The sequence below is a fragment of the Columba livia genome, chromosome 9, assembly GCF_036013475.1.
Source record: "Columba livia isolate bColLiv1 breed racing homer chromosome 9, bColLiv1.pat.W.v2, whole genome shotgun sequence".
NCBI lineage: Eukaryota > Metazoa > Chordata > Aves > Columbiformes > Columbidae > Columba > Columba livia.
Window position 1 is genome coordinate 22,557,501 of NC_088610.1, and position 26,672 is coordinate 22,584,172.

The 26,672-nt window shown below is 55.9% G+C and overlaps 1 protein-coding gene and 22 non-coding genes across 24 annotated transcripts; 1 reads left to right on the top strand and 22 right to left on the bottom strand.

The window, feature by feature from the left end:
• Positions 1 to 43: 43 nt before the first annotated feature.
• Positions 44 to 162, bottom strand: LOC135580304 (5S ribosomal RNA). The gene has a single exon (XR_010474824.1). It is a non-coding gene; the product is annotated as a 5S ribosomal RNA (ribosomal RNA).
• Positions 163 to 402: 240 nt separating this feature from the next.
• On the bottom strand, positions 403 to 521 carry LOC135580305 (5S ribosomal RNA). The gene has a single exon (XR_010474825.1). It is a non-coding gene; the product is annotated as a 5S ribosomal RNA (ribosomal RNA).
• A 240-nt stretch (positions 522 to 761) lies between these two features.
• LOC135580306 (5S ribosomal RNA) lies at positions 762 to 880 on the bottom strand. Its single transcript, XR_010474826.1, has one exon. It is a non-coding gene; the product is annotated as a 5S ribosomal RNA (ribosomal RNA).
• A 242-nt stretch (positions 881 to 1,122) lies between these two features.
• Positions 1,123 to 1,241, bottom strand: LOC135580307 (5S ribosomal RNA). Its single transcript, XR_010474827.1, has one exon. It is a non-coding gene; the product is annotated as a 5S ribosomal RNA (ribosomal RNA).
• Positions 1,242 to 1,481: 240 nt separating this feature from the next.
• On the bottom strand, positions 1,482 to 1,600 carry LOC135580308 (5S ribosomal RNA). The gene has a single exon (XR_010474828.1). It is a non-coding gene; the product is annotated as a 5S ribosomal RNA (ribosomal RNA).
• A 244-nt stretch (positions 1,601 to 1,844) lies between these two features.
• On the bottom strand, positions 1,845 to 1,963 carry LOC135580310 (5S ribosomal RNA). The gene has a single exon (XR_010474830.1). It is a non-coding gene; the product is annotated as a 5S ribosomal RNA (ribosomal RNA).
• Positions 1,964 to 2,207: 244 nt separating this feature from the next.
• On the bottom strand, positions 2,208 to 2,326 carry LOC135580311 (5S ribosomal RNA). The gene has a single exon (XR_010474831.1). It is a non-coding gene; the product is annotated as a 5S ribosomal RNA (ribosomal RNA).
• A 241-nt stretch (positions 2,327 to 2,567) lies between these two features.
• LOC135580312 (5S ribosomal RNA) lies at positions 2,568 to 2,686 on the bottom strand. The gene has a single exon (XR_010474832.1). It is a non-coding gene; the product is annotated as a 5S ribosomal RNA (ribosomal RNA).
• A 240-nt stretch (positions 2,687 to 2,926) lies between these two features.
• Positions 2,927 to 3,045, bottom strand: LOC135580343 (5S ribosomal RNA). Its single transcript, XR_010474862.1, has one exon. It is a non-coding gene; the product is annotated as a 5S ribosomal RNA (ribosomal RNA).
• Positions 3,046 to 3,286: 241 nt separating this feature from the next.
• On the bottom strand, positions 3,287 to 3,405 carry LOC135580335 (5S ribosomal RNA). Its single transcript, XR_010474855.1, has one exon. It is a non-coding gene; the product is annotated as a 5S ribosomal RNA (ribosomal RNA).
• A 244-nt stretch (positions 3,406 to 3,649) lies between these two features.
• Positions 3,650 to 3,768, bottom strand: LOC135580313 (5S ribosomal RNA). Its single transcript, XR_010474833.1, has one exon. It is a non-coding gene; the product is annotated as a 5S ribosomal RNA (ribosomal RNA).
• Positions 3,769 to 4,008: 240 nt separating this feature from the next.
• On the bottom strand, positions 4,009 to 4,127 carry LOC135580314 (5S ribosomal RNA). Its single transcript, XR_010474834.1, has one exon. It is a non-coding gene; the product is annotated as a 5S ribosomal RNA (ribosomal RNA).
• A 243-nt stretch (positions 4,128 to 4,370) lies between these two features.
• LOC135580315 (5S ribosomal RNA) lies at positions 4,371 to 4,489 on the bottom strand. Its single transcript, XR_010474835.1, has one exon. It is a non-coding gene; the product is annotated as a 5S ribosomal RNA (ribosomal RNA).
• Positions 4,490 to 4,729: 240 nt separating this feature from the next.
• Positions 4,730 to 4,848, bottom strand: LOC135580316 (5S ribosomal RNA). Its single transcript, XR_010474836.1, has one exon. It is a non-coding gene; the product is annotated as a 5S ribosomal RNA (ribosomal RNA).
• Positions 4,849 to 5,088: 240 nt separating this feature from the next.
• LOC135580317 (5S ribosomal RNA) lies at positions 5,089 to 5,207 on the bottom strand. The gene has a single exon (XR_010474837.1). It is a non-coding gene; the product is annotated as a 5S ribosomal RNA (ribosomal RNA).
• A 244-nt stretch (positions 5,208 to 5,451) lies between these two features.
• On the bottom strand, positions 5,452 to 5,570 carry LOC135580318 (5S ribosomal RNA). The gene has a single exon (XR_010474838.1). It is a non-coding gene; the product is annotated as a 5S ribosomal RNA (ribosomal RNA).
• A 245-nt stretch (positions 5,571 to 5,815) lies between these two features.
• On the bottom strand, positions 5,816 to 5,934 carry LOC135580319 (5S ribosomal RNA). The gene has a single exon (XR_010474839.1). It is a non-coding gene; the product is annotated as a 5S ribosomal RNA (ribosomal RNA).
• Positions 5,935 to 6,174: 240 nt separating this feature from the next.
• On the bottom strand, positions 6,175 to 6,293 carry LOC135580321 (5S ribosomal RNA). The gene has a single exon (XR_010474841.1). It is a non-coding gene; the product is annotated as a 5S ribosomal RNA (ribosomal RNA).
• A 245-nt stretch (positions 6,294 to 6,538) lies between these two features.
• Positions 6,539 to 6,657, bottom strand: LOC135580322 (5S ribosomal RNA). Its single transcript, XR_010474842.1, has one exon. It is a non-coding gene; the product is annotated as a 5S ribosomal RNA (ribosomal RNA).
• A 244-nt stretch (positions 6,658 to 6,901) lies between these two features.
• Positions 6,902 to 7,020, bottom strand: LOC135580323 (5S ribosomal RNA). Its single transcript, XR_010474843.1, has one exon. It is a non-coding gene; the product is annotated as a 5S ribosomal RNA (ribosomal RNA).
• Positions 7,021 to 7,260: 240 nt separating this feature from the next.
• On the bottom strand, positions 7,261 to 7,379 carry LOC135580336 (5S ribosomal RNA). The gene has a single exon (XR_010474856.1). It is a non-coding gene; the product is annotated as a 5S ribosomal RNA (ribosomal RNA).
• Positions 7,380 to 7,619: 240 nt separating this feature from the next.
• Positions 7,620 to 7,738, bottom strand: LOC135580324 (5S ribosomal RNA). The gene has a single exon (XR_010474844.1). It is a non-coding gene; the product is annotated as a 5S ribosomal RNA (ribosomal RNA).
• Positions 7,739 to 9,704: 1,966 nt separating this feature from the next.
• EFHD1 (EF-hand domain family member D1) lies at positions 9,705 to 26,672 on the top strand. Of its 2 annotated transcripts, none has more exons than XM_065073210.1 (4): positions 9,705 to 10,099; positions 18,205 to 18,352; positions 23,757 to 23,891; positions 25,003 to 26,672. In XM_065073210.1, the coding sequence occupies exons 1-4, from the start codon at positions 9,801 to 9,803 to the stop codon at positions 25,135 to 25,137; spliced, it is 717 nt and encodes a 238-aa protein (XP_064929282.1). In that variant the 5' UTR covers positions 9,705 to 9,800; the 3' UTR covers positions 25,138 to 26,672. The 2 variants fall into 2 exon arrangements, with proteins under 2 accessions (XP_064929282.1, XP_064929283.1); XM_065073211.1 differs by lacking the exon at positions 9,705 to 10,099 and adding an exon at positions 10,131 to 10,305.

Below are 26,672 nucleotides of genomic sequence, written 5' to 3' on the forward strand. Positions count from 1 at the left end.
AAAATTCAACGGAAAGAGGGACGCTCCGCCGCCAAAATCCAAAAGCCTACAGCACCCGGTATTCCCAGGCGGTCTCCCATCCAAGTACTAACCGGGCCCGACCCTGCTTAGCTTCCGAGATCAGACGAGATCGGGCGTTCTCAGGGTGGTATGGCCGTAGGCACCCACTCCCGCTCCGAGCCCGCTCTCCCACACCCCAAGCCTGTCTCCTGCGCCACCAAGTCACCCTTCCAAACCCAACACACCAGCTCCAGGCGGCCCCGGGGACACGTGCCGACAAAGCGCACCGACCCGCCGCCCCGACAGCGCCTGCGCCCACGTCGCTGACCCTAACACGCCCCCCCCCCCACTCCCCTCCAAAAATTCAACGGAAAGAGGGACGCTCTGCCGCCAAAATCCAAAAGCCTACAGCACCCGGTATTCCCAGGCGGTCTCCCATCCAAGTACTAACCGGGCCCGACCCTGCTTAGCTTCCGAGATCAGACGAGATCGGGCGTTCTCAGGGTGGTATGGCCGTAGGCACCCACTCCCGCTCCGAGCCCGCTCTCCCACACCCCAAGCCTGTCTCCTGCGCCACCAAGTCACCCTTCCAAACCCAACACACCAGCTCCAGGCGGCCCCGGGGACACGTGCCGACAAAACGCACCGACCCGCCGCCCCGACAGCGCCTGCGCCCACGTCGCTGACCCTAACACGCCCCCCCCCCCACTCCCCTCCAAAAATTCAACGGAAAGAGGGACGCTCTGCCGCCAAAATCCAAAAGCCTACAGCACCCGGTATTCCCAGGCGGTCTCCCATCCAAGTACTAACCGGGCCCGACCCTGCTTAGCTTCCGAGATCAGACGAGATCGGGCGTTCTCAGGGTGGTATGGCCGTAGGCACCCACTCCCCCTCCGAGCCCGCTCTCCTGCACCCCAAGCCTGTCTCCTGCGCCACCAAGTCACCCTTCCAAACCCAACACATCAGCTCCAGGCGGCCCCGGGGACACGTGCCGACAAAACGCACCGACACGCTGCCCCCACAGCGCCTGTCCCCACCTCTCTGACCCTAACACGCCCCCCCCCCCCCGCTCCCCTCCAAAAATTCAACGGAAAGAGGGACGCTCCGCCGCCAAAATCCAAAAGCCTACAGCACCCGGTATTCCCAGGCGGTCTCCCATCCAAGTACTAACCGGGCCCGACCCTGCTTAGCTTCCGAGATCAGACGAGATCGGGCGTTCTCAGGGTGGTATGGCCGTAGGCACCCACTCCCGCTCCGAGCCCGCTCTCCCACACCCCAAGCCTGTCTCCTGCGCCACCAAGTCACCCTTCCAAACCCAACACACCAGCTCCAGGCGGCCCCGGGGACACGTGCCGACAAAGCGCACCGACCCGCCGCCCCGACAGCGCCTGCGCCCACGTCGCTGACCCTAACACGCCCCCCCCCCCACTCCCCTCCAAAAATTCAACGGAAAGAGGGACGCTCTGCCGCCAAAATCCAAAAGCCTACAGCACCCGGTATTCCCAGGCGGTCTCCCATCCAAGTACTAACCGGGCCCGACCCTGCTTAGCTTCCGAGATCAGACGAGATCGGGCGTTCTCAGGGTGGTATGGCCGTAGGCACCCACTCCCCCTCCGAGCCCGCTCTCCTGCACCCCAAGCCTGTCTCCTGCGCCACCAAGTCACCCTTCCAAACCCAACACATCAGCTCCAGGCGGCCCCGGGGACACGTGCCGACAAAACGCACCGACACGCTGCCCCCACAGCGCCTGTCCCCACCTCTCTGACCCTAACACGCCCCCCCCCCCCCCCACTCCCCTCCAAAAATTCAACGGAAAGAGGGACGCTCCGCCGCCAAAATCCAAAAGCCTACAGCACCCGGTATTCCCAGGCGGTCTCCCATCCAAGTACTAACCGGGCCCGACCCTGCTTAGCTTCCGAGATCAGACGAGATCGGGCGTTCTCAGGGTGGTATGGCCGTAGGCACCCACTCCTGCTCCGAGCCCGCTCTCCCACACCCCAAGCCTGTCTCCTGCGCCACCAAGTCACCCTTCCAAACCCAACACATCAGCTCCAGGCGGCCCCGGGGACACGTGCCGACAAAACGCACCGACACGCTGCCCCCACAGCGCCTGTCCCCACCTCTCTGACCCTAACACGCCCCCCCCCCCCCCCACTCCCCTCCAAAAATTCAACGGAAAGAGGGACGCTCCGCCGCCAAAATCCAAAAGCCTACAGCACCCGGTATTCCCAGGCGGTCTCCCATCCAAGTACTAACCGGGCCCGACCCTGCTTAGCTTCCGAGATCAGACGAGATCGGGCGTTCTCAGGGTGGTATGGCCGTAGGCACCCACTCCCGCTCCGAGCCCGCTCTCCCACACCCCAAGCCTGTCTCCTGCGCCACCAAGTCACCCTTCCAAACCCAACACACCAGCTCCAGGCGGCCCCGGGGACACGTGCCGACAAAACGCACCGACACGCTGCCCCCACAGCGCCTGTCCCCACCTCTCTGACCCTAACACGCTCCCCCCCCCCGCTCCCCTCCAAAAATTCAACGGAAAGAGGGACGCTCCGCCGCCAAAATCCAAAAGCCTACAGCACCCGGTATTCCCAGGCGGTCTCCCATCCAAGTACTAACCGGGCCCGACCCTGCTTAGCTTCCGAGATCAGACGAGATCGGGCGTTCTCAGGGTGGTATGGCCGTAGGCACCCACTCCCGCTCCGAGCCCGCTCTCCCACACCCCAAGCCTGTCTCCTGCGCCACCAAGTCACCCTTCCAAACCCAACACACCAGCTCCAGGCGGCCCCGGGGACACGTGCCGACAAAACGCACCGACCCGCCGCCCCGACAGCGCCTGCGCCCACGTCGCTGACCCTAACACGCCCCCCCCCCCACTCCCCTCCAAAAATTCAACGGAAAGAGGGACGCTCCGCCGCCAAAATCCAAAAGCCTACAGCACCCTGTATTCCCAGGCGGTCTCCCATCCAAGTACTAACCGGGCCCGACCCTGCTTAGCTTCCGAGATCAGACGAGATCGGGCGTTCTCAGGGTGGTATGGCCGTAGGCACCCACTCCCGCTCCGAGCCCGCTCTCCCACACCCCAAGCCTGTCTCCTGCGCCACCAAGTCACCCTTCCAAACCCAACACACCAGCTCCAGGCGGCCCCGGGGACACGTGCCGACAAAACGCACCGACACGCTGCCCCCACAGCGCCTGTCCCCACCTCTCTGACCCTAACACGCTCCCCCCCCCCGCTCCCCTCCAAAAATTCAACGGAAAGAGGGACGCTCCGCCGCCAAAATCCAAAAGCCTACAGCACCCGGTATTCCCAGGCGGTCTCCCATCCAAGTACTAACCGGGCCCGACCCTGCTTAGCTTCCGAGATCAGACGAGATCGGGCGTTCTCAGCGTGGTATGGCCGTAGGCACCCACTCCCCCTCCGAGCCCGCTCTCCTGCACCCCAAGCCTGTCTCCTGCGCCACCAAGTCACCCTTCCAAACCCAACACATCAGCTCCAGGCGGCCCCGGGGACACGTGCCGACAAAACGCACCGACACGCTGCCCCCACAGCGCCTGTCCCCACCTCTCTGACCCTAACACGCCCCCCCCCCCCCCCACTCCCCTCCAAAAATTCAACGGAAAGAGGGACGCTCCGCCGCCAAAATCCAAAAGCCTACAGCACCCGGTATTCCCAGGCGGTCTCCCATCCAAGTACTAACCGGGCCCGACCCTGCTTAGCTTCCGAGATCAGACGAGATCGGGCGTTCTCAGGGTGGTATGGCCGTAGGCACCCACTCCCGCTCCGAGCCCGCTCTCCCACACCCCAAGCCTGTCTCCTGCGCCACCAAGTCACCCTTCCAAACCCAACACACCAGCTCCAGGCGGCCCCGGGGACACGTGCCGACAAAGCGCACCGACCCGCCGCCCCGACAGCGCCTGCGCCCATGTCGCTGACCCTAACACGCCCCCCCCCCCACTCCCCTCCAAAAATTCAACGGAAAGAGGGACGCTCTGCCGCCAAAATCCAAAAGCCTACAGCACCCGGTATTCCCAGGCGGTCTCCCATCCAAGTACTAACCGGGCCCGACCCTGCTTAGCTTCCGAGATCAGACGAGATCGGGCGTTCTCAGGGTGGTATGGCCGTAGGCACCCACTCCCCCTCCGAGCCCGCTCTCCCACACCCCAAGCCTGTCTCCTGCGCCACCAAGTCACCCTTCCAAACCCAACACATCAGCTCCAGGCGGCGCCGGGGACACGTGCCGACAAAACGCACCGACACGCTGCCCCCACAGCGCCTGTCCCCACCTCTCTGACCCTAACACGCCCCCCCCCCCCCCGCTCCCCTCCAAAAATTCAACGGAAAGAGGGACGCTCCGCCGCCAAAATCCAAAAGCCTACAGCACCCGGTATTCCCAGGCGGTCTCCCATCCAAGTACTAACCGGGCCCGACCCTGCTTAGCTTCCGAGATCAGACGAGATCGGGCGTTCTCAGGGTGGTATGGCCGTAGGCACCCACTCCCGCTCCGAGCCCGCTCTCCCACACCCCAAGCCTGTCTCCTGCGCCACCAAGTCACCCTTCCAAACCCAACACACCAGCTCCAGGCGGCCCCGGGGACACGTGCCGACAGAGCGCACCGACCCGCCGCCCCGACAGCGCCTGCGCCCACGTCGCTGACCCTAACACGCCCCCCCCCCCACTCCCCTCCAAAAATTCAACGGAAAGAGGGACGCTCTGCCGCCAAAATCCAAAAGCCTACAGCACCCGGTATTCCCAGGCGGTCTCCCATCCAAGTACTAACCGGGCCCGACCCTGCTTAGCTTCCGAGATCAGACGAGATCGGGCGTTCTCAGGGTGGTATGGCCGTAGGCACCCACTCCCCCTCCGAGCCCGCTCTCCTGCACCCCAAGCCTGTCTCCTGCGCCACCAAGTCACCCTTCCAAACCCAACACACCAGCTCCAGGCGGCCCCGGGGACACGTGCCGACAAAGCGCACCGACCCGCCGCCCCGACAGCGCCTGCGCCCACGTCGCTGACCCTAACACGCCCCCCCCCCCACTCCCCTCCAAAAATTCAACGGAAAGAGGGACGCTCTGCCGCCAAAATCCAAAAGCCTACAGCACCCGGTATTCCCAGGCGGTCTCCCATCCAAGTACTAACCGGGCCCGACCCTGCTTAGCTTCCGAGATCAGACGAGATCGGGCGTTCTCAGGGTGGTATGGCCGTAGGCACCCACTCCCGCTCCGAGCCCGCTCTCCCACACCCCAAGCCTGTCTCCTGCGCCACCAAGTCACCCTTCCAAACCCAACACATCAGCTCCAGGCGGCGCCGGGGACACGTGCCGACAAAACGCACCGACACGCTGCCCCCACAGCGCCTGTCCCCACCTCTCTGACCCTAACACGCCCCCCCCCCCCCCCACTCCCCTCCAAAAATTCAACGGAAAGACGGACGCTCCGCCGCCAAAATCCAAAAGCCTACAGCACCCGGTATTCCCAGGCGGTCTCCCATCCAAGTACTAACCGGGCCCGACCCTGCTTAGCTTCCGAGATCAGACGAGATCGGGCGTTCTCAGGGTGGTATGGCCGTAGGCACCCACTCCCGCTCCGAGCCCGCTCTCCCACACCCCAAGCCTGTCTCCTGCGCCACCAAGTCACCCTTCCAAACCCAACACATCAGCTCCAGGCGGCCCCGGGGACACGTGCCGACAAAACGCACCGACACGCTGCCCCCACAGCGCCTGTCCCCACCTCTCTGACCCTAACACGCCCCCCCCCCCCCCCCACTCCCCTCCAAAAATTCAACGGAAAGAGGGACGCTCCGCCGCCAAAATCCAAAAGCCTACAGCACCCGGTATTCCCAGGCGGTCTCCCATCCAAGTACTAACCGGGCCCGACCCTGCTTAGCTTCCGAGATCAGACGAGATCGGGCGTTCTCAGGGTGGTATGGCCGTAGGCACCCACTCCCGCTCCGAGCCCGCTCTCCCACACCCCAAGCCTGTCTCCTGCGCCACCAAGTCACCCTTCCAAACCCAACACACCAGCTCCAGGCGGCCCCGGGGACACGTGCCGACAAAACGCACCGACCCGCCGCCCCGACAGCGCCTGCGCCCACGTCGCTGACCCTAACACGCCCCCCCCCCCACTCCCCTCCAAAAATTCAACGGAAAGAGGGACGCTCTGCCGCCAAAATCCAAAAGCCTACAGCACCCGGTATTCCCAGGCGGTCTCCCATCCAAGTACTAACCGGGCCCGACCCTGCTTAGCTTCCGAGATCAGACGAGATCGGGCGTTCTCAGGGTGGTATGGCCGTAGGCACCCACTCCCCCTCCGAGCCCGCTCTCCTGCACCCCAAGCCTGTCTCCTGCGCCACCAAGTCACCCTTCCAAACCCAACACATCAGCTCCAGGCGGCCCCGGGGACACGTGCCGACAAAACGCACCGACACGCTGCCCCCACAGCGCCTGTCCCCACCTCTCTGACCCTAACACGCCCCCCCCCCCCCCCCACTCCCCTCCAAAAATTCAACGGAAAGAGGGACGCTCCGCCGCCAAAATCCAAAAGCCTACAGCACCCGGTATTCCCAGGCGGTCTCCCATCCAAGTACTAACCGGGCCCGACCCTGCTTAGCTTCCGAGATCAGACGAGATCGGGCGTTCTCAGGGTGGTATGGCCGTAGGCACCCACTCCCGCTCCGAGCCCGCTCTCCTGCACCCCAAGCCTGTCTCCTGCGCCACCAAGTCACCCTTCCAAACCCAACACATCAGCTCCAGGCGGCGCCGGGGACACGTGCCGACAAAACGCACCGACACGCTGCCCCCACAGCGCCTGTCCCCACCTCTCTGACCCTAACACGCCCCCCCCCCCCCCCACTCCCCTCCAAAAATTCAACGGAAAGACGGACGCTCCGCCGCCAAAATCCAAAAGCCTACAGCACCCGGTATTCCCAGGCGGTCTCCCATCCAAGTACTAACCGGGCCCGACCCTGCTTAGCTTCCGAGATCAGACGAGATCGGGCGTTCTCAGGGTGGTATGGCCGTAGGCACCCACTCCCGCTCCGAGCCCGCTCTCCTGCACCCCAAGCCTGTCTCCTGCGCCACCAAGTCACCCTTCCAAACCCAACACACCAGCTCCAGGCGACCCCGGGGACACGTCCCGACAAAACGCATGGACCCGCCGCCCCGACAGCGCCTGCGCCCACGTCGCTGACCCTAACACGCACCCCCCCCAACTCCCCTCCAAAAATTCAATGAAAAGAGGGACGCTCTGCCGCCAAAATCCAAAAGCCTACAGCACCCGGTATTCCCAGGCGGTCTCCCATCCAAGTACTAACTGGGCCCGACCCTGCTTAGCTTCCGAGATCAGACGAGATCGGGCGTTCTCAGGGTGGTATGGCCGTAGGCACCCACTCCCCCTCCGAGCCCGCTCTCCTGCACCCCAAGCCTGTCTCCTGCGCCACCAAATCACCCTCCAAACCCAACACACCAGCTCCAGGCGACCCCGGGGACACGTCCCGACAAAATCCACCGAGCCGCTGCCCCGACAGCACCTGCCCCCACCTCTCTGACCCTAATACGCCCCCCCCCCCCACTCCCCTCCAAAAATTCAATGCAAAGAGGGACGCTCTGCCGCCAAAATCCAAAAGCCTACAGCACCCGGTATTCCCAGGCGGTCTCCCATCCAAGTACTAACCGGGCCCGACCCTGCTTAGCTTCCGAGATCAGACGAGATCGGGCGTTCTCAGGGTGGTATGGCCGTAGGCACCCACTCCTGCTCCGAGCCCGCTCTCCCGCACCCCAAGCCTGTCTCCTGCGCCACCAAGTCACCCTTCCAAACCCAACACATCAGCTCCAGGCGACCCCGGGGACACGTCCCGACAAAACGCACGGACCCGCCGCCCCGACAGCGCCTGCGCCCACGTCGCTGACTCTAACACGTCCCCCCCTCCACCCCCCCTCCAAGCTCCGCCGCCAAAATCCAAAAGCCTACAGCACCCGTTATTCCCAGGCTTTCTCCCAGGCGGTCTTTCTTTTCAGTGTTTCTCACCATTCCCCTGGTTCTTAATCATTAGTATAAAGTTGCAGTGTTCTTTCATATGTATATTTAGAGCGTGCACAGTCATCACTATTCCTTTAATTTATTCTCTCTGCTCATACCCCTTTTTCTTTTGTACTGTCTTTCCGTTCCGATTCCATTTTTCAGTTTCCTTATGTTTTCCTGTTATTATTTACCATCCATGTAATATCCTTCACATTGATTCCAGTAGATGGCAACGTAGATGTGTTTTTTTTTTTTTTATTTCAGCCTGTTTCTATTCAGGTCTCTCGACACCCATTAGCCAGACAAGTGCCTCTGTTGTCATGAGTCTCCTCAGTGGCCAGTGGCCTGGCAGTAGCTCCCAGCTCTGCACTCTATGCTTCTCCAGTGAAAGGAGCTGCTCTCTGCCATGAACGTGGCATTAGCTTAGTGCAAAGCAGTGTGGGCACTGAAGATGCCACCTCTTTCACTCAGTAGGCATGTTTTTGGGTAGTCCTAGTGTGAAACACTTGCAGTGGCTTTCCTGTGCCACACACTTTTGTGACCCTGCAGCCGTTTTCACCCTCACTGGGGTATCTTTTAGCTGCCTAGGCAGCAGGTTCCAGGCAGGGTTGCTGGAAACGGCTTCAATAGTTATTTTCTGAGGAGGTTTAGTGGCAATGATATTGCACAAGACAGTCAAGCGTAGGTTACTACTAAGGTCAGAGAGGTGCTTACTAGCTGTCTGGAGTTGTGAAACAACCACATAACAGCTGCTGGGACAGGTTCCCTGTGATCCACAGGCTCAGGCACGCAGGCGCCATAAGCAGGTGGCATTTCCAATCTTGTGCTTTCCTCTCCCCCTTCTGCCCCGGTGAGTAAATCCCATCAGTAGCCACCCTAAACCACCTCACGCCAGCCCTAATCCCATCTCTGGGGACGCCATCAGCTTCCTATCAGCCAGGCCAGGGACGGACAGTCCTGGGAGGGACACCTGCATCCCCACAGAGCCCAGGGGACGGCAGGGATGGCACACTGGCCAGGGAAGGGGAGTAGTGTCGTTGAAAGGGGAGGCTTGTCTTTCATTCTCTCCGGAGAAGGAGGGGGAACCCAGAGCTGAGCTGAGCTTTGTCCTGGGTTAATTTTAGCCCAAGGAGATAAGAGAGGGAGGCGCTTGGCGGGGCTTAAGGGGTCCCTCTGCCTCTTCACGGGGCAGGCCTGACCTCCGCCGTTCCCGCAGACGTGGGTAGGGCTGGGGGGGTGCCTGGGAGCCGTCAGGGGCTCCCGGCCGGGCTGAAGGCTCGTCTCACCCCACGGAGCAGGGTGCTGCTGTGGGATGTACACAGCCTGTTCACCCCGGGGCCAGTTCAGTGCCTTCATATGGGGTGCAGGGGGCTCCCTGGGTGGCACCCCACCCATGGGAGGATGCGTGGGAGCGTACCCATGGGCTTGTACCTGAGTGTGGGGGGATTTTTGCCTGGAGAGGTGCGTACCTGAGTGGGGGTGATTTCTGTGTGGGACAGTGTACACATGAAGGGGTCAGCTTGTGGAGTTACACTCGAATTCGGGTATACATGTGGGGGCACCCCCAGGGGCAGCGCGACCATCCCACGTCGCGCCCCCCGCGTGGACGACCCCCACGGCCATCGCCGCGCCTCCTTAAGCGCCCGCCCCGTCCCGGGCTCCTCCCGCCCCGTCCCGCCCCGTCCCGCCCCGTTCACTCCAAGTGAGGGAATAAAGTTGGCGGCTGGGGCGGGCGCGTCCGGTTGGAGCGGAGCGGGAGTGCGGCCGCCGGGCAGTGCCGGGCCATGGCCTCGGAGGAGCTGGCGCAGAAGCTACAGCGGCGGTTGCAGCTGGAAGAGAGCGGGGTGGCGGCGGCCGAGGGCGAGGCGGCTGCGGCCAAGGGCGAGGAGGCGGCCGGGGACGAGGCGGAGCGGAGCTGCCTGACGGCCAGCGCGGACGCGGAGCTGAGCGCGAAGCTGTGCCGGCGGCAGGACATCAACGAGGGGGCGGCGCAACCCCGGCGGGCCGCTGTCTTCAACCCCTACACCGAGTTCAAGGAGTTCAGCCGCCGCCAGATCAAGGACATGGAGCGCATGTTCCGCCTGTGAGTGGGGTGGCGCGGGGGGGGACGGGGGACTTGGGACTCGCCTGCTCGGAATCGGGATCTGCTGTCGGGTTTGGGGCTCTGCTTTCCCTCTGCAGACCCTCCCAGTGCTTTTCCTCGGCGGGACATTTGAAGAGGGGTTACCTGTTCTTGGCAAGATGTTTGCATTTCTTTGCGCTTTTGCGGTCGGGCCGGAAGAAGCCGCGGTGGGTTTCCAGCGTCATCTGATTCCCGCGTTGTCCTTGTGCTTGGGGGCGGGAGGGGCTCGTAGTGTTTGTTTCGGACTCGGGGCTTGATCTGAGTATCGCGCTTGGCTCGTGGCCCGGGATTGCCTCTACTCTACCTGAGACAATGGCTCTTTTTGGTGGCACCTATGAGCTGTGGTTTTGGGGAACACTCCAGGTGGGATGGGGGGGCTTGGAGAGCAGAAATACTGCTATACTGCTGTTCCATGTCCTGGGGCGCCTGGTGGGTCTGTATCCCAGTGCTGGACATCTATCTTCAACAACTGTGATCCTAAATGTCTTTGGTAGCTTTGTTGGCTGTGCCTGGCAGTGCTGTGGCTCCTTCCGTGATCTTTTTTGTCAGGCTTTGTGTTCCCTCCTGTGCATCCAAACGAAGCTCAAGCATTGTTTCTGCTTGCTCCGGGCTTTCTGGGGGCTGGGATGGGAATCACCTCCTGGCAGGAAGGTTTGTATAAAAGTCAAGCTGCTGGTGGTAGTGTGGAGAGATGCTTTGGTAAGCGGAAAGGCTTGGCCCTTCCCAGAGCCATGGCCCTGCCATGTTCTCTCCTTCACAAGCCTTGTCCTGGCTCCTGCAGTTGGGCTGTACCTGAGGAGCTTTGATTATTTGTGCTCAGGTTTCCCTCCAGCACCACGAACCCCTGTGCTCCTGGGGACCGATGTCCTTCCAGCCCCAAGGAGAAGGGTCAGGCAGGAAGCTGCACATCACACCCCACTGCAGGCAGGGCTGCTGGACTGGCGGTGAACTACTGCTAGGCACAAGGCAGGACCACAGAGGAGCAATGTGGGCTGTCATGGCAAGGTGACACGACTTCAGCTGACAGAGGTCACTGCAGCAGGGTTCGTGGTTTGTTAGGTCCTCGTCCTATCTGCAACTTGCTCGTTGTCTCAAGCTGCACCAGGGGAGGTGTAGATTGGATATTAGGAAAAAATTCTTCTTGGAAGGGATTGTCAGGCATTGAAACAGGCTGCCCAGGGATGTGGTGGACTCACCATCTCTAGGAGTGTTCAGAAGGCACTTAGACAAGTTTCTTAGGGACATGGTTTAGTGCTAGAGTTAGATTAGGTTATGGTTGGACTCAATGATGCTGAAGGTGTCTTCCAACTGAAATGGTTCTATGGTTCTATGCTTTGAGTACCTTGGAGGCTGGGGTTATTGTGAGGAGACTGAGAGCCTGGTTGAATGTTCCCATCTTGTGGTGCACTGGGGTGTTGCTGGCCCCAACGGGGGCTGTCACTGCAGGAAACCAAGCGATGGGCTTTTGTGAGCTAACTGGAGCTCTTTGTTGCATCGGCAGCATTGCATCAGCAGCTGGGTGCAAGAAGAGAGGTGGTCGGGGCGAGACCGCTGCTCTGTTCATTCCTGTGCCCCTCTTGATTACAATTAAAGGCAGGATCCTGCTTTGTGGAAGTCTGAGACACGGTGCTGCGAGGGCAGGAGGACAAACAGTGCAGGCAGCTGCAGCGCCCAGAAGCAAACAGTGCAGGCGAGAGCCCAGAGCAGGCAGCGGCACCGCCTCAATAGGGGTAAGGAGAGGAACAGTGGTAGTTTGGGAAATAAAAAGTGGAAAGAGCTGAATTGCAGCCGAATGTTTCAACAATGAGCTCATTAAACTCCCGCCTTGTAAGCAGGGAAACCTAGGCTTTGCAGTTGAATGCTAATCAGCTGGTCAATGTAGCTGGAAAACATTACGCGCCCTGTGAGGACTATTGCAGCTGAGCACTGGCCAGCCATGCTGAAAGGGGAAGAAGCTGGGCTGCGTGCTCCCAGTGCTCCCCAGACAGGCGGACGGAAAACCCCGTCCTAGTTTTCACTCCGTTACGGTCACCTGGTGTTAGTGGTGGCGGAGGATCTGGTCTTTGCTCCATCTGCTCCCAGCAATCTGCTTCAAGTACTGGCTGACACCACGTGCTCCAGGAGGAGAGGAAATGTTCCTCTTAATTCCTGCCAGTTAGAGCTTGAGTTAATGTGATTAAGGCTTTTATTCTCTATATTGCTTATTGGCCCTGGTCACCAAAACCCGGAGTCTTTCTTACTAACAGTTAAAAATAAGCCTGTGACAGACAGGGATCTATCTTCTTGCTGCCATGGGTTGCCAGGTTTCTGCTATCAGACTTCCTATCCAAAAGTGTTTCTTATCAGTTTAGTGGGACTTGAAAAATCTGTAATTTAGACTAAACTTCAGACTAAACTGGCGTGGTATGGGCTGGGTCAGGGAGCTTTGGCTGGGATGAGGCAGTTGCTGTTGGTGATAGTGGCTGCCCTGGCATCTGTCAGGGCATCCCATGGTACAGCTGGTGGCTGTGACTGTCCTGTGCCGGGGCAAAGGGCCCATCTGAATGTGAGACTTCCCAACATCCAGTGCTCCATCCAGCTGCTGTGTGCCACTGGCTGCACCAGGAGCATCTTTCCAAAGCAGAAATGTTGCTGCTTGCTCCTGCTGCCACAGTTGGACTCAGTTTTGCCCCTCTTCTCCAAGCCTTGTGTTGTCAGCATCACCCCATTTTGGCCCCATTTCGCTGGAGATGGGCATGGGTACCTGCTGCAGGTGCTGGGGCTGCGCAAGTGCATGCGGGGCTGCCGGGTGCAGGCAGCTCTTGGGATGTTTTTTTTAACTTGTTTTATTTTTTGGTAGAGGGGTTGGGAAGTCTGCAGCTCAGCCTAATTATAATGCAACCTAATTAGCTGCCTATTCTGACAATGTGTGGGGACTGTGGTAACCATGATAATATCTCTTCCCCAAGTCTTGCAAGCAAACCCTCAGGAGCTCTGGAGTCTTACAGCTCTCCTTGGTGCCATCTCGTCTGGAGAAATGGCAGAGGTGGGTGTGAAAGCCAGGCTGTGAGCCTGTGCCTGGCAGGAATGACCTTTTCAAGGGAGGAAAACAGCCACTGACTTCATCTGTGGGGTGCGAGGGAGTGGAAAAATTCCAACCTTGCTGTTGCTTTTGTATTTAGGGAATTTCATGTGTTGCCCACGTGTTTCGTAAGTGCCTTGTGCTTGGCTGGTGGGAGACATTCTCATGTCTCCTTGCCTTCCTGGAGCTGCTCAGGAGTTCCTCCCCAGGTGTCCCTGCACCCAGAGACCTCTCTGACGTGCTACAGCAGACCTGCTTGTTCCAGGACTTGCCGTGCTCCCGGTGTGACCTCTGGTCTGTGACCAGCTGTCTCTGGAGGCTGCGGCAGTCAGGGAGGTCATCCCTACCAGGCATGCCAAGCACCCAGCCTGGGCCCTCCACGCTTTGGTGCCTTGGGGTTTCACCCAGCATCTCAGGGGAAATCTTGCTAGAGAAGACTTTGATCTTGCCCTTGCATCCCTCCAGGAGCAGGAGACCTCCAGCTGCCTGGGCTGGGGAGGATGGAGTTGTGTGCAGCTGAGGAGCCTGTTCCTGTCCCCTCTCTGGTATGGAGGAATTGTTTCCAAATCTCTCTGCAAGAGAATAGGATGCTTCACTTGGAAAGGACCTACAATGATCATCTAGTCCCAGCTGCCTGACCACTTCAGGGCTGACCAAAACTTAAAGCATGTTAAGGGCATTGTCCAAATACCTCTTAAACACTTGACAGGCTGGGAGCATTGACCACCTCTGTAGGAAGCCTGTTTCAGTGTCTGACCACCCTCATGTGGAGTCTGAACTTCACCTGGAGCAGCTTTGAACTGTTCCTAGGTGTCCAATCAGTGGTTACCAGGGAGAAGAGATCAGCACCTCCCTCTCCATTTAAGGTGAAATGCAATGCTCAGAGTGAAGAAAGTACCACTTAGAAAGGATTTTGCAATATTTAAGAGGAGATTATTATTACTTCAGTACCATTACTCCAACTGCTTTATTTCAAAGCCTGTATTAGGCCATTGCAGCATGTGGGAAGTGCTGATCAAAGTACAGGTGCCTGCACTGTGTGGAGCAAGCTCAGGTACAGAAAATGTGCACAGGGAGGGCAGGTTTTCTTTCTGTTCTTTCTCAAGAATTGTGGATAGTGTGGATGCCTACACAGCAGCCCTGACCTGGTGATGGACACTGGTCATCTCTCTCGGGCTGGAGGGCACCAGGGCAAGTTTGGTCCCCAAATGCATGCCATGGATCCATCCAGTCCCATACTGCTCTTTAATCCCGTAGGAATTGGGATTGCTCATTCAACTACCTCTTTTTTTTTTTTTTCCCCTTGGGGTTTTTCAGGCAGTGGGGGCGGTGACTGCCAAGGCAGTACAGGTGATGCAGTCGTCCTCATCTCCTTTTTCCTCCCTTCCTGACCCTTTGTTCTTCTGTGGTGTAACCCCTCAGCTGTGCTGCATAACACCAGTGTAATGATTGTACTAGGACTGTAATCTTGTGTAATGCACTCCTTGCTCTTATGCAAGTCTGTTCAGCAAGTATTCCCTCTTTTCCCCCCACCCAATTTCTGCTCCCACTTTCCTCCCCCAGTGCTTCTGCAGCCCAGGTGGAAGCAGGCCAGCGTGGGAGTCTGGGTGCATCCTTGTTGCAGCAGATTTTGGCAGCTGCTGTCTGTCTCTCATCTGCTGCCAGGGACGCTGCTGCGGCAGCGCTGCTAAGTCCTTATCTTGCCGTCCATGGTGCTCGTGGCTGCCTGCAGCGTCCCAGCCCGCGCAGGTGGGGACCCGCCGTGGCTGTGGCACTGACTTGCTGCTGGAGCTGGCTGGCCTGCTTGCGACATGGGATGCCTTTGCCTGTCAGTGTGAGATCCCTTCTGTCTGTAATGCCTGCATGTCACCTGGGTGAGGCTTGGCTCCTGGCCCAGGCAGCTTTGAGCCTGAAGGAAGCAAAGCTCCCGTGTCATGGCAGGACAGCGGGTGACAGCAGGGCCAGAAGAGATGGTGGGGCACCCGAGTGCTGTGTGCTCTTGCTCTGCCATTCCTGAGTATGGGACTGGATGGATGCCTGGCATGCATTTGGGGACTAAACTTGCCCTGGTTCCCTCCAGCCCATGAGGGATGACCAGTGTCCATCACCAGGTCAGGGCTGCTGTGTAGGCAGTGAAATGGGTGAGAGCTGTATTGGAGGCTGGCTGGAGCCCTGGGCACTGAAAGGGAGCTCCCAAAAGGCAGACAGTGGGGTTTTGGGAGCGCCCAGAAGGCAGTCAGTGTGGTTTTTGGCAGGGCTGAGGTGGGCTGGGAGCACTGGCCCTTGTTGCGCCAAGTGCCGCGTCTGGGGGGGGTGGTGGGGAATGAATTGTGCCGTCTCTCATGCCCTATAAATACGCCTCTCCCTAAATAGTCTGGCTGTGTGGTTCTATGGCAGCCGACTGGCTGTACCCAGGTCCTAAAATACTCGGGCTGCTTTAGGAGGTGAGGGGGGTGGGGAGAGAATGCAGCAGTTTGCAGGGTGCTGCTGTTGCTCTGCAGGGCTGGCTCCGAGCGTCCCAGAGGCTTCAGCGTCCCCCTGGCTGTCTCCGACTGCCAGGGACTGGTAACCTGATTTCAGGGTGCATCTCGGCGCCTGGCGTGCTCAACACCCATTGTGCGGCTGGTATGGTGTGCTGCTCTGCTGCCACGGCCGCCGCTGGCAAGACCCCATTTTGCACAATCCTGGCTTTGTGCTGCCTCTCTGCAGGGATGACGAGCCCTGAAGCTGTGCCCATGCTTAACCCTTTCGGGGCCATGCATTTGTCCCCGGGCTTAATGCCAGAACAGGCACCAAGATATGGTGTTTGCTTGTGGTAGTGTCTGTAGCAGAAGAGCAAGATGAGCTGGGCATGTGTCCTCCTTCTGTCTTCATCTCCATTATCCAATGCCTCAGAAAGGGGCTTGGCAATGTCTTCTTTCCTTGAGGGGGGCCTCAGTGTAGTCCTGCTTCTGCACCCAGCCAAAGGGCAGAATGAGCTTGCTGGGGCCAGAAAAATTATCCAGCCCCATCCCAAGTACCTCCCTGCCACAATATGCTTTGCTGCTTTATCTGATCAAAGGTACTGCCTCTCCAGCTGCCTTACTCTGGAGGAACAGCTCCATACCTTTTCTCCCAAACTTAAAAGAAAAGCAGATTGACAGTTAAATATTGCACTTTTTAAGCCTCTGTGAGGTCTTGAAAGTGTGTCTTGGAGCTGGGCCGGGTAATGCTGCAAAAGTGTGACTTAATTAACTGATGCCTTCCTTGCTGTGATGAACCTGCTGCCTTTCCTCCCCATGACGTCTGAGGTCTGTGACCTGGTTTCTGCTCTGACAGAGACTTCTTTCCTAGTTTTCCAGAAAGCTGTTGAGCTTGGAGAGCTCGCAGGCTTGCTGGCTGCAGAGAGTGTAGACAGGCTGGTAGCAGGGGCTCCATGCCAGCCTGGTGGTGATGTCCCTGTCATTTCAGGGTCTCTTGGGCATGGGACCCTTGGAAACAGGGAGGCACAGAGAGTGTAAAATCTTTTTACAGAGGTGGCGGGGTGTCTCTGGAAAGCCGCAGAGGCTGCCCCAGTTTAGGTGAGCAGCACCCTGTGCTAGCGAAGGCTGGTGCAGTGCTCTTGGCTGCAGCCCTGCCTCCTGCTGCCCGTGCCTGCGAGCACCTCGGGGCCAGCGGCTTTGTTCCTACCTTCTTTTGCCACAGCTTCCTCTGCGGCTCTGAGGTTTCTCAGCTGGAAAGGGCTTTATTCCAAGGTAACCACAACTGTGCAGTTTTGGTCTGGGATGACTACAGCCATAATTTATTTGGAAGAGAGCTGACAGTCAATGAAAGATGATGGGGGGTAGGATTTGACTGGCTCCTGCCAATGGGGAAGCTTCAGTGTTGTGCCTAGGGTTTATTTTCTGAGTGGTTGAAAGGATTTAACTCTGTATGGGTTGAGGTGGTAGTGAGGGGGCAGTGGCAGGCTGTGTACCACGGCTAAACCCAGTCTGCTGTACCCTTGTCCTGTGCTCCCACACGAGCCCGTAGCTCCATGCTGGATCCCAGTGGCAGGACTGGGATGAGGGAGGGATGTTAACGGGCTGTCTGATATTAATAGCAGAGCGTCCATCCCTCCAGACTTTGGACTTTGAAACCCAGAGATGGCCCCGGTGCATGTGAAGTGCTGGTTGCTGGGTGGGCCGGGTGCTTTATTTGCACCCGCAGTGGATGTTGGGGGGAATTGGTGCACAGTCCCTGGCTGAGCACAGCATGTCACTGCCTCCCCATGCCTAAAGCACTCTGTCCCTTGCATGAATGCTCCCTCCTCCTGTGAACAGTCCTTGCCGTCCATTGTGCTCCATTGGGAGCGTGGTCCTGCTCCAGTCTTGCTCCTGGATGTGGGCACTGGTTTCCTCTGCCAGCGTGGCACCGGCTAGGATTGCTGTGCTCCCCCAGAACTGCCTTTCTGCTCTGCCTGGGGACACTGAGTAAACAGCTGTCCTGAAGCACGGTGCTTGTGCAGGATAAAGCCATCGCATGGAGGAAAGATCTCAGCAGCTAGAAGGGGTGTGTTTTGCTTACAAAGAAAGATAGCTGCTTTATGCTGGGAGGTTCTGGTTGATCTCTGCTCCCTGTTTCTCCTCTAAGTGAGCAGGAGGCCTGGCAGCAGCTGGCTCTGGCATGCCTTTGCCTCACTGTGCTGGTGCATGGTGTTAGCTGCATAAGTAACCTTTGTGCTGGACATGCAAGTGGGTGAGATGGAAATCCCACTGAGATTGACTGAGTTCCTCCATGCTGCTTCTGTGTGGGTGGTTTGGTCTGAGCTCCCCTAAGCACTTCTCTGTCTGATGAGAGACAGCTCTGAAAGCTGCCCACTACTTCCTTGAGCTTAATATATCTCAGCTCTGGCTGTGTTGTGCAGCTTCCCCTTTCCTCCGAGCTTTGAACCACACTGTGACTTTATCCATTGTCACGGTTTCTCTTCTGGGAAGATGGATATGGGGGAGGATGAGGGCTGACCCTTTCCCTTTGCACCCTGCAGGTATGACTCAGGACGGGATGGGTACATTGACCTGATGGAGCTGAAGCTGATGATGGAAAAGCTGGGAGCCCCACAGACCCACCTGGGGCTGAAGAACATGATCAAGGAGGTGGATGAAGACTTTGATGGGAAGCTCAGCTTCCGTGAGGTGAGGGCAGCTGCAGGAGCAGACAGGAATGTGGCTGCAGGGCAGAGGGAGGAGGCAGCCAGGCCCTGTACTCCAGCTGTGGGCAGCACTGTCCCCTGTGTGTTTTTCCAGCTGTGGGGTGCAGCTGAGAAGCAGGTGAGCTACCCCGTGTCATGGGGAGCTTGAGGTGTGGACCCTGACAGTATGTATTTCCTCATGGCAGTAAGGATACCTGATGTCAAAGCTCTCCAACTTCTCTGCCTGCTTTCGGAGCACATTTGTGCCATGTTGCAGATGCCTGGGAGTGCTGATAAAGCTCCCTGCCATAGCTGGAGGTGGCATATCCCTTCAGTCACAAGGTCTTGTTGCTGGGCTCCTGTGGTACAGCAGCTCAGGCCTCATTTCAGGAGCAGGGGAAGGGCTCTGCTCGGAGCAGCTGGTCTGATGGGGTGCAGGAGGCTTCCTCTTCCCGTTTATATGGAGTCTCTCTCTGCATCGCACAGTGACCAGCCATGGCAAGCTCTGTGAGGGGTGATCACCTCTGTGCAGCCAGGAATAAACGTGGTGATGCAGCAGTTTGGTACTGCATGCTGGCTCAGCAGGGACACGCAGGGACAGGTCTGTCACTGCTGTGCTGAGCAGCATGGGCAGGCCAGGATCTGCTACAGGTAGAGGAAGAGAGGGAATTTGAGCAGTGACCTGCATGCACTCAAGGGTGCCCAACTCATCTTAGCAGGAAGTGGGGAGCCCACTTGTCAAAACCTCTTGTTGCCTCATCTCCTCCCCCCAGGCTTTGTTTGCTGTCTCAGAAGCAAATGTCACACTGTGTCTTTCTGAATGAACCAAGAGCCCCTTAGGCAGCAGGAGGGCCAGTGCTGCTGTGTCCTGCAGTGGCTGTGTGGGCTGTGCTGCTTCCTCCTGCCCCAGGGGACAGCTGCAATGGGCCCCGAGCAGCTGAGCTCCTTCGTGTCTGCAGGGTCTGTGCTCTTGCTGTGCCTCTTGCAGGGTGGAGGCTTGGTTGTGGAGATGAGGTGCAGAGCTCTCCACAGCTCAGGACATCAAGTTCTTTATCTTGCAAGTGCCAGGACCTTTTGTAGTGCCTGGGAGGGAGGATGAGCAGCCAGGGCCCTTGACTGGCCAGGCTGGTTGAGGTGCAAGTGGTGACTGGCAGCTCGCAGAGCTGCTGCACTGTCTCTTTATGCTGGTACATCACACAGTCTCCCCCTGCTTTTGTCCCCCGAGGGTTTTGTTGTGTTTCTTTTGCTGCAAGAGGGCAGCAGTAGGTTACAGAGGCCTAAGACTGTTGGCTTACAGGGCCTGGCCGGTAGAGAGGGGGAAGACAAGTAAATCTGCGAAATGAGAGCCTGTCAGTTAACAGCAGCAGGGCTCTAAGCCCGCAGCTCCTCTGGGCAAGGAAGGAGATGTGCCCAGTCAGAGGTGAACCAGGGGTAGCAAAGAATCCAGTGGAGCAGGAAAAGCACTGTGCCCTTGGCTGCAGGTCAGACTGCGATTGCCAAATCACTGCGTGGGCTGGAGGAGCCCTCTGCCTCTCTGTGTGCCCTCTGGGCCACCCTGCACCCTGGGTGAGGAGCTGGAGACAGCCTCTGGGCTTGCTGCAGGGGCTCTCTCCTGTGAAAGAGAGGTGCCTCTATCCCCAAGGCTCTGGAAGATGCTGTGGTGTCCTGGCACCAGTGGCACGGCACAAGTGGCAGAGCAGCTCCTCTTTTGCTGCCACCTGTTTGGAACATGGCCACCCGTCAGCCAGCACGGGCTGCCTGGGCTGCCAGCCCTTGGCAGGCAGCATGTGGCAGCTGGTGCTGTTGTAGCTTCTCTCCAGATGCAAAATGATGGTCAGGCAAGCACAAGCTTGAGTGACACATGGGTTGGAACGAGGGAGTGTCACTGGCAGACCTCTGGGGACAAATTACACAGCAGCTTTGGCGTGTACCCAAAGTTTCCCATGGCAGAGAGGAGCAGGATGTTTCTTGCCTGGTTGCAGATGCACCCTGTCCAGCTGCTGTGCTCTGGCAGGAGGCAGGTCTCTTGGTGGCTCAGGGGCTCCGAACCAGCCTGTAGCCCTACCCCATGCTGCTTCCTGTTGGGGTGACAAGCAAGCAGATGATGGGTGACTAGGCTGACTTGGGGCACCCTGACAACATGAGAAGAAACCCTGGTTTAAATAAATGAGTGTCCAAACTCAGCAGGTTGTAACTTGAGCACTGGAAGGCTCCTGTTTGCCTCTCCAGAGAATATTGACTCCTGACATAGCTTCCTGAAGATGTGCTTGTGACCTGGCCAGAGAATTGGTAAGGACCTCTTTCACTTGCAATAGGTCACCTTTTGTTGCTGCTTTGAGTAGCGTTGTGCCCTCCCTTCCCATGTAAGCTGTGACCTGGAAAGCAACCTTGTATGGCTCTGACTTGCTGCTGCTGAACTGCTGGCCCATTAGGAAAGCTGCCTTCTGACCTTGGAGAGTCCACCAATATGTCAACAATTAACTGTACAAGACTCTTTCTGTGACTCAAAGAAAATTAGGTTTATTATAAAAAGATTAGGTACCTCTGACTATCTAGTTCTGTTGTTATCACAGTAAACCAGAGTTGATTGCTATAATAACAATGTCTAATTGTAGCTGCTATCTAGAAACCACAGAAATCCACCCACTGTCCCCCACGCCTGCACCAGCTCAGATGCTGACCCAGGTTTGCGAACCACATCCTTGTGTGACAGTGCTTTTCTGACAAGCTGCTGCAAAGCTGCTGTTGCCAGTGACTCTTACCTTCCCTCGCATCCCTGAGGCCAGCATGGTGCTCGGTGGGGCTGCATAACTGCAGCATTGCTCTGAGTCCTGGCACTGTGGAGTAGGTCTTGAAAGGGTCTGAGCCTGGATGCATCTCTTATGTCTTTTTCTGTTGGGGTTGGTGGGGTGGAAAGTGTGTGTCATGTCCTCCTTGAGAGCAGGGTTTTTATTATTTACTTTTGCTTCTCTATTGACATTTCCCTGAGGCTTAGCTGTGTGTGATGTGTCCTGGGCCCAGCAAGGGTAGGAGACAGGCTGGGAATGAGAGCTCATTGGGAACTGAATGCAGATTCCTGGTGTTCTCTAGTTGAAGACTGATGCCTCGAGGGCAAATAACTGGTGAGGTGGGCTGCGGGTGATGTGCTTACATGAGGAAGGATTGCTCCTCTGCTCCTGTGTAAACCAGCATGATGTCCTGTGGACTGCCTTGCTGGGTCCTTGGCACTGACCTTGTGCTGTGCCCACCCCAACCAGTGGTTCAGTCCCTAGTTTCCTTGGGCTCAGTTTCCTGGCTGCGGCAGCCCATATTCCACAGGAGGATTGCTGCCTCATCTCCTAGTTTCAGGGTGATTCATGCACACTTGTACTCATGACTGGGTGTTTCCAGTCCTTCCCTGGGTGACAGCTGTACCAGACCTCAGGATTGTGCTTCCTCTGTGGTCCTTTTCCAATGCCAGGAAGTGGGACTCACAGGGTGGAGCAGAAACTGTGAAGAGGAACCATGAGTAACGCCAGCCTGGCTGCCAGGGGGGAAGTGTCCTGTGCCTGGTGCTGGAGGAGAGGAACTAGCCCAAGCCTAGTGGATCTGAGCAGAGGGAGAGGCTATCTTGGGAAGGATTTGGTTTCTTTCTGAGCTGGCTGTTCTGTCTGTTCAGCAGAGCATCATTAAATTTCTTATATGTGTTTGGAGGGGGAAAGGTTCCCTCCCCAAGCACAGCCTGCTTTCTGGCTCCTCTGTGCTGAGCACACACGGGTTATGAGGCTGTGGCATGAAGCAATGCTCGGTGATGCTGCTCTGCGAGGGGGCAGCCAGCGCTGCCGTCATCTCCGCACCCTTCCCCATGGGAGGCCTTCCCAAACTCGTGCATCTCCACCAGCTTCTGAGAGCAACTTGAGGCAGGCGAGCACATAAAGGGCTGGCTCAAGGTGGATGCTGCGACTCTGCTGCCCTCCTCTGGGACAGCTGGGGCTGTAGGAAGTAGCCGAGTCCCAAGCCTGGCAGTCTGAGGAGCGCGGCACTGGAGGTATTTGATGTTTCTGTGTAAATGGATTTCAGGGCAGCCCTATATGGCATTTGCAACCTTCTCCCCTGGACTGAAGTGGTGCAGTGGCGCAGTTTCCTTCCTTGTGCTCCTTTTGTACCCAGGTGACTTGTCCTCGTCTCTGTTCTTTCTGTCCTGTGCCAAGCATTGAGACATCTCCTGGGGCAACCAAGAATAGCAGGGAGTTACAGGACCTCTCAAATTACACATAGAGCATCCACATCTTAACCTGGAGTTTGGTTCATAGGTGGAAGGGAGTGCAGAAGTCTTTATTTGTAAGCAGGCAGGTCTTTTACCTTCTGGGGGAAAAAAAAAAGTGTGCTTTCCTGGTGGGTAATATGGTTCTTGTTTGTTTCCTTTTGCAATTCACAAGGAAACATGCACACTGCTGTAATGACTCGATGTGTTAAATGCCGATGGCCATGTGCAGACAGGGGTTTCAAAACCAGTTGCCGTGTGGACACCTGAGCAAGTCACTCTGACTGTCACAAGGTCGTGCCTCTGACCTGACCCCTGACAAGTCTGAGAGAAGCTCTCCTGTGTGTTATTTAATGGGCACAACAGGAATACATAGGCTTTGCTCACCTCGGCGAAGCCAGCTGGGGCTCCCTGGAGCAGGCTGATGCAGAGCTCCAAGGATGGATTCATTTAAGTCACTTTTCCTGTGCCTTAGACAAGGAACTCGCTGAAGTAACTATGTTCTGTTGTCCTGGTGCATTTGATTTTTTGTTTAACCCTCCCGTACCATCTGGATGACAGGGCTTAAGAAGGACAGAAGGCAGAGTCCACAGGAGCCAGGCAGTCCCCAGATCCCTTTCAAGTGCAGGTGTTTGGGCTGCTATCTCTCTTAACAGGGCTGCACTGGTGCCTCGGTCCAGAGAGCCTGGGGTTCAGGTGTAAGCCAGGGCAGTTTTTGCCTTGCTTTCATTGTGTGGGGTGTAACCTGAGCCCCCAGAACATTGGGGAAGCTGCTCGGGGGCTTGTGAATACACCATTAGAGTGTGGGGACATGAAGAAGTGTATCTGAGCCCACTGGACGGTTTACTAGGCAGGTGGAGGGAAAGCTTGTTTCCCCTGGCCATGTAGCAGCCCAGGCTTGACAAGAGCTGTGCTTCACCAGGGCTCTGCTCCCCAAAAAACCCTCTTCCTATGAGAGTTCTACCTCTTAGCCCAACAGGACTGCGTGCCAGAGCCAGGGCACTGGAGTACAAGTTGCATGGTGCCACTTCATTTATATAGACCTGGTTTCCTTGGCTAAGAAATGTAAATTCCTGCCTCCTCCATGTAAATGTCTGTTCTGTTTGCATTTTAAGTTGTTTGAGCCTCAGTGAAGAACTTGAATGTTTCTTCTCTGTCTTCCTAGTTCTTGCTCATTTTCCATAAAGCTGCAGCTGGGGAACTTGAGGAGGACAGCGGCCTGTTGACTCTTGCGAAGCTCTCAGAGATCGATGTCTCCATTGAGGGAGTCAAAGGAGCCAAGAACTTCTTTGAAGCTAAGGTATGGGGTGGCATAGAGGAACATGAAAAAGCTCTGCACACATGCTTTAATTGTTACCTAGACACTGACCTTGCTTGCTTTTCAGTAGAACATTTCTCCCCAGCTAAAGGGATGCATATTTTATGTCCACCCCTAAACTCAGCCATAGGTTTTCCCTTCAAACTTTTTTAGACTCCAGCTAAAGCCATCCTCTGCGCATCAGTCAACGCTGGAACAGCTTAACTCACCATCTCTGCTCTGGGTCTGACCCAGTAGAGCTGACTGACCTAGCTGTGTCCCCGTGGCTGGGAGCTCTATGGGACGAGCTGGCTGACTGCTTTTAAAAACAAAAGCATTCTGAAAACTGATGCAATAGGCACTGAGTTTTCCCATTTTGCAAAACCCCCCTCAACCAGAGCACTCAGAGTTCAATGGTGAATGGAGTATTTTGGAGTATAGGATTTCGGACATCTCTTTCTCGAGCAGTTCTCTGTAACCTTTGGAATCAAAATTATTCTGCAGGGTCCTGGGGTTGGCAGAAAGAGCTTTGCACCATTCAAAGCTGACAAAGCACCTTTTTTGAAAGCTCTCTTGAAGAGAAAATAATCCTGCTTGTTTATGTAAGAAGTTTTTTCCCAAGAGCATAACACAGCTATTGCACAGCAGATGTACTGAGATGAAAGCTGGAAAAATAGCCAGCAAATAAACAATGTCTCTTTGATCTGCAGATTATCCGTGGTGTAGTATGGTGTTCTCAGATTTGGCTGTGATTCAGAACTGTTTTCTGCAGTACTTTCTCCTACTGTATACTCGCAACTTAAGCTACACTGCCTGCTTACAGAAAGAATGTATGTGACCCAGTATTGACAGCATTGTTTTGGTCACTTCTTAGTGACTTATTAGTAAATGAACTTTCTTTTCTTGATGCTGAAGTCAAGCCAGCTAACAGGTATGGGATGTAAATACCCAAGCACTGCAGTGTAATTAATACTTGACCCATCCTGACAGAGCTTCCCAGCAAGCGCTGGGAGCTGCAGCAAACAGTTCTGCCTTGCTAGTCTGGGAGTAGTTCAGGCTCTCTCATTGCCTCTCATGCAAGGCTTGACACTCTTTCATTTTCTCTGTTGTAAAGGTTCAAGCCCTCTCTTCAGCCAGTAAGTTTGAAGCAGAGATAAAAGCTGAGCAGGATGAGCGAAAGCGGGAAGAGGAGGAAAGGAAACACCGCCGAGCGGCTTTCAGGGAGTTAAAGTCTGCATTTACCCAGTAACCGACCAGCCAACATGCACTTGGAGATTGCACACAATTTGGTACGTTTCCAGATCAGGGCTCTACCTGGAGAGAACTGCCTGGCTCCTGCCTAAAACTCATTACAGCTTTGCTAGCCTTCCTCTCCTGAAGATCCTCCTGAGTTTCTAAGGGCACAACTCTTGCAGTTACTATGCATACATAAGGATGTGAATCGTAAGAGCTGTGTACATGCTGTTTGCTCTGAACTGTCAGGAGCACATCACCCTGAAGCAGAAACAGCAGGTAGCAAATCATGGTGAACACTGACCTGTGTCGTGTTTGCCTATTTCATTCTTCTTTTCTATACATTCTTTTTCTTTTAACCCCATATTAATTCATTCCTTGCTTACAGGCAAGTAGTGAGGTCTTGTGTGAATCAGGGTGTACAAAGTACAGCTTGACTTCCTGTATGGTTGTACTGCTGTTGGGTGTTGTCACGCATCCTTCACTATCTCTTTTTCCTCTTCCTCAAAACCCTGTACCACAGGCACTGTGAAAACATTGTGAAGAGAGAAAGATAGTTAACTAGTGACATGGATCAAATTAATTCTTTCCTGTAGCTTTTTCCTGCTGCCCAGCATGTTTGGAGAGTCTTCCAGTTTTTCTTCTCTCAAGTGCCATAGTAACAAACCTTTTAATAAGAGGTGAGATTTCCCAAGACTTCCAAGGGAGGAAGCTGGCTCCCAAACTAAGAACCGAAAACTGAATTGCCTGACCATGTATCTTCTTTCACATTCCATCACATTTAGTGTACTGTACAGCTTCGCTGTGTTTTCCAGCCTTAGGCAGCTGTATCTGTTTTTAAGGGATATTGCCAGCTGGACAATGTAATCAGATGGCACACTGGGGTTTTCTATTTGGAAATTTGCTCATGTCCTGAATCATGAAGGTGACATTGTTTGATTTCATTAGAACCACGACAGATAACACCAGCCCAGAATACTGAGCAATCTCTGCTCAAGAAGGGAAGAGCAGTGAGGTGAGCACATTTAGCTGAACTGAATTTAGAGGGTTTGCACTGTATTATTAGCCATTTTCTTTCAAAACACAGGAAACTTGCCCACAAATGTTTAAATGCCCACTGCTTCTCTGGAAATACACACTGTTAGGTCATGACAGGGGAGCTGTGTTCCCTCAGAGACCTCACTCAAAATAAGGATTTGCTCAAATTCTGCCTCTGCTTTTGCTCCAGTTCGTGCATTTATTTTTTCCCTTCCAGAACTAAACTCACCAGTTGTCTTTTCACTTTTCTGTTTTGCTTCTTAAACTGTGAGCACTAAACTGTGAGCGTGGAATAATAAATAGAAAAACCTCTACTCTTTAATGTCAGGTGAAAGAATTGCTAAACAATTAAACTGTGTATATATATCTTCACAGATTATATTTTATAAATCACGCTTTTTTAGCTAAATATTTATAATTAAATGTTTTTATACTTTACAACAAAGCAGATAATTGCATCTTCAATTATTTCTCCTGTTGCTGAAATGTACAAATAAAGCATTGTTATCTCTG